Consider the following 8,530-nt stretch of genomic DNA (forward strand, 5'->3'; position numbering starts at 1 on the left):
TATTCTTTAACTGATTTTTTTAATTTAAATATTGTTACAATGTTTGTAGGTTTATAACTACTCAATTATAATTTATATGTATCATAAGGCATCTGTTAGCAGTCTTATTATGGTTTATATCATAAATGCCGACTAAGATTTGTATTGTCAGAAGAAATTGCATAGAAAAATTTCGTATAAATTTTATTTGCTTTTACCTAAATTTCAAGTTGAACTCTTAGGCAAGTGTTGTTATTGTTTATTAAATCTAAATTATGCATAACATAAACATGAATATAATTTCTCTGTTCAAGCGTCTTTCACACTACAGAAAACAATAAACTTTGCAATCATTATTGTTAGTAAAACGTTTTTCTACCTCACAATGTTACTTCAGTTCATGACGTCATTCAAACAAGAATACTATTATGCGCATAGTAACACTGATATTTCACTTAGAAACAATACAGAAAGTGACTTACAAAGAGTACAGTGCAGAGAGAAGTTCAATGGCTAATTACACTCAATTATTTTATATTTTCGCTAGTTTCCTGCTTGTTTCAGGTTTTACATTCGTCTACGAAATTGAACGTGGTTCTACTCTTACATTAATATGTTCAAACCAAGCGAGAGAAGAACCAGTTATTTGGTACTCAAATCTCAAAGAAAAGTTATTAATAGTGAGAGAACGCAAATAAAATACGGTGGCAAATTAGTGCTAACCCACATCCAATTTGAAGACGCGGGAATTTACACATGCAAAAATCGTGAAGGTGATTACAAACATGATGTCAGAGGTAAATTCATGGTGTTTTTTTTTTTAGACCATATTTTCATTTATTAAACTGTACTAATTTAACAGAAATAGCATCTAAATTGATATCGTCCATCTTGCTTTTAAATTTCTTTCAGCCATAACCTTTTCGTTTGATATTTCACACACCATGTGTATTGATTTAAAAATTAATTGCCTGCGTATACGTAAGATTACACTATGTAAGAAAATTTTTTACCTTTTCATGTTCCTGGGCAAAAAATGTTATTTTCTGATTGCTTATGCCTAAAGTAAATGGAAAAGGCCTATTGTCTTCAAACTTTGCTCTTGTGACTTGGGAGCGTGTATAACGAAAACATGATGGTAGAATATATTTGAGGGCTGATACGTGAAAGGGATTTATATTACAGTCGCAAATCTCGAAAAAGTATTTCTAAATATTTTTGTATAAATTTAGTATAAATACATGTAAATATTGATTCAGATGCTGTCAGGATCCGGCATGGCCAAGCGTGTTATGGCGTGCGACTCGTAATTTCAGCGTCGCGGGTTCGCATCTCCGTCGCGCCAAACATGCTCACACTTTCAGCCTGGGGGTGTTATAATGTGACGGTCAATCCCACTTTTCGTTGGTAAAAGAGTAGCCCAAGAGTTTGCGGTGGGTGGTGATGACTAGCTGCCTTCCCTCTAGTCTTACACTGCTAAATTAGGGACGGCTAGCGCAGATAGCCCTCGTGTAGTTTTGAGCGTAATTCAAAAACAAACAAACCATCGTAATTTAAAAAATATAACAAATCTTTGGTTAAAAGGAATTTTAATTAAAACTTCATTTATTAAAACTGGTGTTTTCTTTTAAATTGATTCTATTATTCTTGTGGTTCAGTATTTTCAAATGACTCGCAAATACGTTGTTTTTTCACATTCTTTATGAATAAATTTAAATCCAAGTCGTATAAGTATGTCTTTAGTTTAAGTAGAGTGCATATTTACAGAGAAAATAGAAACAAAACTCACAGCTTAAAACGTGTAATATAATCTATTGTACCATTTAATCATTAATTAAAAACTTTACGATTATAGTCTTATAATCGAACTGATAAGCAACCAGTTTTGAACTGACAACAGATAAAATCAGTTAACACTTAACATTAAATAACTATGTTCATGGAGTTATTGTTTTAATGAAATAGTCTCCCGATGGGACAGCGGTAAGTCTATGGATTTACAACGCTAAGATCAGGAGTTCGATTGCCCTCGGTGGACACAGTAAATAGCCCGATGTGGTTTTGTTATAAGAAAACTATGTGTGCTTGATCATTCGAAAAGCTTTTCATTCTCTACAGTTAATTAGAAAGTTCTTGCTTTACTTCAAAGCTAAAGCTATCAAATATATTAGACAAAAGTGAAAGAAGATTACCTCATACTTACAGTTTGTGGTCCCTACATATAGTTGTCAGATTTTCATGTACACACGTGGACTGATATTATTACAGCTATAATAAGTGTATTTCTTTCAATTTATTCAAACATTTTAAGGTACCTCTAATTGTAGCTGTAGTAATGTCAGTCCACGTAATAAATGAAAATCTGATAACTATGTGTAGGGGCCACAAACTATAAGTGTGAGGTAATCTTTTGCTTAATAGATTTGATAGTTTACTTAGAGTAGAAAGCAAGAACTTAACTTTCTATTTGCGGTCACATACAGCGCTTGTACTAACATAGCTAACTCCGATCTACTGTTTTCCACTGTAAAAGCTAACTACTGTCAATTATTCTGAATTTTGTCTTTGAAAACTAACATCTCAGCTCTTGTTTTGTATATTTTATTTTGTTTTTCTCTATGAATTGATATATTAGTGATACTTACCAATGATCTGAAGACTTTTCTAATCATGGTTTTCAGTTGGTTGATTCAAATAATTCATATTATTCGTTTGTTCACCTTCAATTTGTTTGTTTGTTTTGAATTTCGCACAAAGCTACTCGAGGGCTATCTGTGCTAGCCGTCCGTAATTTAGCAGTGTAAGACTAGAGGGAAGGCAGCTAGTCATCACCACCCACCGCCAACTCTTGGGTTACTCTTTTACCAACGAAAAGTGGGATTGACCGTCACATTATAACACCCCCAGGCTGAAAGTGTGAGCATGTTTGGCGCGACGCGGGCGCGAACTCGGACCCTCGATTGACGATTAGCGCGCCTTACGCGCTTGGCCATGCCGGGCCCTTTTTCACCTACAAAGTAAATAATTTCTTTATAGAATTGTCTCTGTTGATCAAACTGTTGTTACTGCACCAGATAGGAATTTTAAAATACTCCCATCTACGTTAATTAAATTGTGTTTTTATCGATTTCGTTCATAAAACGATACGTTATCTTTTATATCATTTAATTATAATGAAAATTGAACTGTCTTATTTTCATATTATAGTTTTTAACAACCTTCGTGTAATTTCCTATTAATACTATCTGCATTACTCTTAGTATTCTCAGAATATTTTGTAAATTATAAAATCTTGAAAATTAAAAGTATCATCTTCAAACTATAATACATCGAACAAGATTTATTAAATTGTATTAATATAGATATAAAAGTGTTTCTTTATATTGGTTTAATGTGTGTTTGCTCTTGTATTACAAGGAATTATTTGGTTTATCGTCTAATGATGTTGGATTCTCTGTTTGGAATTTAAATGTTACCTGTAGTATATTTATTTGAGTTGCAGTGTTAAATTTAAAAACGTGAAATTCTATTTTTTTTGTGTTACATGAATGTTGTTTTGAGTTTCGGGCTTGTTTCTCTGACGTAAAATACGTGGAAGTTGCCATAAAGTATTTTATAAATGACATTAGTATTGTATTTGCTTTATTTTTCACAAGAATTTAAGTATTTTGTTTATTGTATTTGGGGTTATTGACTGGGTGGGTATCGTGTTGTTGACTGAGGTTTCTCTATATCACCGTTATCTCAAATCTCCTTCCTGTCGCTTTATAACCTAGAAACATCGAACTATATATGAATTCTGTAATAAAAAGTTTTAAATTACCCATTGTAGAACGTCTGCAAAATTTATTAGCTTCAAGTGGGTTCCTCAGAAATATAAATGCATGAAATAGATTATTACAATAATGTTAAAAGTACTTACAAGGAATTATTACTTTAGAGATAACATGAAATCAGTTTTTCTTAATTTTAATGAAAGGAAATGTCGATGTTGAAGTGTGGTATGAATAAGTATTGGTAAACATATCCACATATAATTACTTTAAATGTTACCATCAATACTACACTCTTTGTTCGTCCATATACTGATCCATCTAATCAGGACTCCAGTAATGGGTGATATTGTCCAACCTCAAGGTGCAGATGTTGATATTGACAGCCATAATATACTCTTGGAAGATGTATCACATTCCATTAGTTGATGCTAAAGATGCCCTGAAAAGAGTTATTTCAGGGCAGTGATGAAGACGAATGCGTAATCTTATCGGTACTCCTGTAATAAACATACAGTATTAGTGAGAGGCTGTCACTGATGTTCATAGCAATAATACTTTATAGTTTATAGGGATTAGTAAGCCATATCAAAACAGTTTTGAATATGCAACCTGTCATATAATGTGACTCAATCTGATATAACATTTCTTAAATGGTGTGATGTAACCGAAAATTGGTTGCTTTTGGGAAAGGTATGTAACAGACCTTTCCAATGTAAATTTTTATATGCCCATATCATGAAAATATATTCAAATGAGAATTTAAATTTTTCGAAACAAAGATATTTATTGTACGTAAGAGCATCGAAGAAATAATTTTGGTTTGCCAGAATAATTCGGAAATAGACCTACAACAAGTCGTACGAACACAAATGTCAGAGATAAAAACCGCTGAAGTGTCCCAGGCGATGGTACGTAAAAAAATATCTCAGTCTTCTAACCGCTGAGTAATTAGATAGATATGCATGTTATTGTACACACAGACACACCAGTCACCTCACTGATGTAAGAATTATAGATTTCTATGTGATCAGAGACTAGATGGATTATGGTAAACCTGTAGAGAGAAGTGATGAGGCTCCAAAGTTATTTTGATATAATGAACTCAACTTGTGAATGTTGAAGCAAAATCTTTGTACTCTAAAGATACAAATCATATCTACGAAGTTTTTTGAGAACGTATTTTGAATAAACAATACTATAAATTTACAGTGAAAGGTGTTAGATCGCTATATTATTTATCTTGATAAATCCGCAAAAAATTAAGGATTTGGTTTTATATTAAATTTAAATGAAAAATTTTCTCAGGAATGCATTTCATCCAATTTCTGCATTATAAGGATATTATTTGATATTTTGTTGTTTGCAAGACACAATCATACACTGATACATTTTACGAACGTAATATTCCCAAAATAACCTGTATTTTCATAACTGATATTAACATAAACAATAACAACAGTTCAACGTTTAACTGTGACAAATAAGAATTTTGCAAGGGAAACACCAACGGAAATCAAATGTACCTATAGAAAACATAAAAAAAAAAGATCGTGTGTAATTTCATAAACTTCCAAGTTTGTGTGATTAGTTTCATTAGTTAACTCCATTAGTAAGTACATAAAAGAAACAAAAGTCTACTGTTAAGAAACTGTTTTGACACGTTTTATTTTTCTCACGAAAAGTAACATTAATGTTGTTATTTTACAACATTATTTATTTTAATATTATTGTGAAAACCTTAAAATTCCAACGGTGACACAAAACGTGCTAATAAAAATATTAACTCTCTGTTGTTTCTCCAGTGTATGTTCCAGCCGAGAATCTCAACTGTACTCGTGGATACCAAAGAGATGTTAACAGGTGTTGTAAGTATATATGATACTCAATTACTTTAAACTGTTCACATTAAACACAAATAGATGAAAGACTTTTAAAAATATGGAATTTTAGTTCAACACATATGTTTTTTGATACTAAAGACGTTGTTAGAACAATAAAATTAACACTGGGTAAATAAATGTTTAGTTTTGTACTTTTAACGCTTTTAGATCCATGTCCTCCTGGTCACTATGACAATGGATTCCAAACTCACTGCCTGCCGTGTCCAGGAGGGACTTACATGGCATCTTTTTGCTGCTGACGCCTGTGTAGCTTGTCCTGATGACGAAATTACTGATGAAGAAGGAGCTGATAATAAAGATCTTTGTAGAAGTAATGGAACAAAAGGGTTTTAAAGTTTTCTTTTATTGTTTCCTTAACATTTTAAAAATGTTTATTTTTGTTCATGCAGATTGTTATAATACGATACTTCTTCATAACTTTCATGGTTTTTAATGCATTAAAAAGATTTGGTTTTACTGAGAAATCCTACTACTCGTTTTTAAAGATGAGCTCAAACATTTACGACAAATAGCATTGAATAGCTGTCTTACCTCCAGTATATCATTTCAAAATTATGAACGGCTAACGCTGAAAGTCCTCGTTCAGCTATCCGCGAAATTGAAAAACAAACAAATATAACGGTGTCTCAATATCACATCTGTGTGCGTCACATTATTACTAAAAAGACGTAAAGATATTTAACTAAAACAGTGTATGTCCCAAATCTATGTTTAATATGTTTATTTTGTGTGCATAATGTCGTTTTTGTAATAAAATACAGTAATTTGTCCAAATACAAAACAAATGTTTTAAAATACGATTATAACAACATTGGATTATCAAAACGTTAGCAGTGTCTCATGAGTACTCAATAAAACTATTAGAAAGAATTGTTACCAAGTAAACGAAAAACTTCATGAGCAGTGACGTACGACGTTCAGTGTTTGTAGTCAAAATGGTATCGTTATTTATCTGGGAAATTTAGAGTAAAGAGAAATTTGTAAAAATTACTGTTTTTAATAGTGTTGTAAAGACGCAGAAACTACCATTCAGTGGATACGATTCTATAGTAAAATATAATTATGCACCATAATAAGTGAAGCTGTTAATTATAAAACTTAACACAGTAAGTGAATACCCATTAAACAAACTGACTTTATTAAGTAGTCAATGGAAAGACAGTTTGTTTAATTTGTGTTATACATCTTTACAGTTTTAATGAATCTAAATTGATTTAACTCACTGTGTTATACTGAGTTGTATAATATGTCAATTATCGTAAAGAAAATGTCTAGATTTTTCTTATATAGTCTGATCACGTGTGTTTGGAATGAAAAGCCAGTAGGTTTCTTGCTATGTTGTCTAACAATGTAAATATGTTGGAAAACCTAACTGATTTCCTGTTATATAACTATATAGTTGTTGTTATTATATAAATGTACTACTTGTCTACTAGTAAGGAGCTCAAATAATATAACAGGCGTCATTTTTCTTTGCTAATTATCTGTTTAACGTGTAAAGAAAAATGTATATTTACAGTTGGCAAATTGTAAAGGTTGTTATCAATGTTTAATATGAAAATATATTATAAGTGTAAGAAATTTCATATTTATTTAATTGAAATTTTAATATGTTAATGAAGATTATTGTTGAACTTAAAGAATTATACACATTACTATTGTTAACTTACATTTGAAGTTTTATTTTTCTGTTTTACGTGACCGGTGGAGTACGTAAACTGATTTTAAATACGACTCTCTGTCTTAAGATCGAATTGAAGTGGTTTCGAAGGCTACGCTTCACTTGACTTCAAAATCTACAGTTCCAAGATGTGCTTGGCGAACAGCACTCATTTTGATGTGTCTTACTGCTTTGTGGTAAGTTACGACTGTAAGTTTTAACTGTGACGCATTATCCATAGCTTATTTAATTACAATATGTATTTTAATGGACTTGAAACACGTGATTCTTATTTATTTATTTTCTGTAATGATCATGCAGCGTACTTTGTTTTTCTACACCTGGAAATATAAACCTCGGGAAGAACGGAATGTTTTGAAAAACCGTGTCGAACACAAACAGCTTGGTGATGAAAAGATAACCACTGATGAATTGGATATTTTGGAGGCTATGCCACTGATCCCTGAATGTGAGAAGAAGGTCTCTGAAAAGAATGTTAAGAAGACAAAAACTAATATACTAAGAAAGAAAAGAGTGACCAAACGAACAACCCTGGAGACGATATATGAAAACGACCTTGAAGAAAGGAATACTTTGGTTCGAAATTCAATTAAGTTCTTATTCATCTTACGTAATAATTAATATTTGATGCAAGTAAATTCACATTTTTACAGTTAAAAAAAAGATGCGTTCAGAGAATCTTTAATGTTCAGAGTCGTTTGAATGCGTGCAATTTTTTCTCCAAAATAGACTTATACATGTTCGATACCATTGAGGTCTAATAAGTCTATATGCTAGTTAAATTGATGAATCACCTCTTCTTCAATCTTAGTACATGTTGGAAGACAATTACCATCCATTAAACTGAACACAGAGCCAATCATAACAATATATGATTGTGTAAGAAGTTCGCATTACCTTTACTGATGTCCATAGCATTAATAACATATGGAAAACATAAAGATCAGAATGCCCTTTCGTAATTTTTTATTCACATACATACTACCATTACTGATAATAAAAGCGAATTATTTTGTACGTTAGTGGCACCATAATATATCATTTCCGCTCATATTGCTCACTTTATTTCGTTTTTTAACTGTATGTACAATGAAATGACGTCATGTTGGAGCTTTGAACATCTGATTCAGATATTATCAGGTTACACATAATCGGTATATAACGGCAACCTGCTTTAAAGGTGGATTGGGACC

At 31.6% G+C, this 8,530-nt stretch overlaps 1 protein-coding gene across 1 annotated transcript; it reads left to right on the top strand.

Moving 5' to 3' along the window:
- The first annotated feature begins 4,624 nt into the window (after nt 1–4,624).
- Nucleotides 4,625–7,547, top strand: LOC143242232 (uncharacterized). The gene is made up of 4 exons (XM_076485600.1): nt 4,625–4,663; nt 5,558–5,620; nt 5,804–5,966; nt 7,405–7,547. The coding sequence occupies exons 1-4, from the start codon at nt 4,625–4,627 to the stop codon at nt 7,515–7,517; spliced, it is 378 nt and encodes a 125-aa protein (XP_076341715.1). The 3' UTR covers nt 7,518–7,547.
- Nucleotides 7,548–8,530: the final 983 nt, after the last annotated feature.

Source organism: Tachypleus tridentatus, unplaced genomic scaffold, assembly GCF_004210375.1.
Source record: "Tachypleus tridentatus isolate NWPU-2018 unplaced genomic scaffold, ASM421037v1 Hic_cluster_2, whole genome shotgun sequence".
Lineage (NCBI taxonomy): Eukaryota > Metazoa > Arthropoda > Merostomata > Xiphosura > Limulidae > Tachypleus > Tachypleus tridentatus.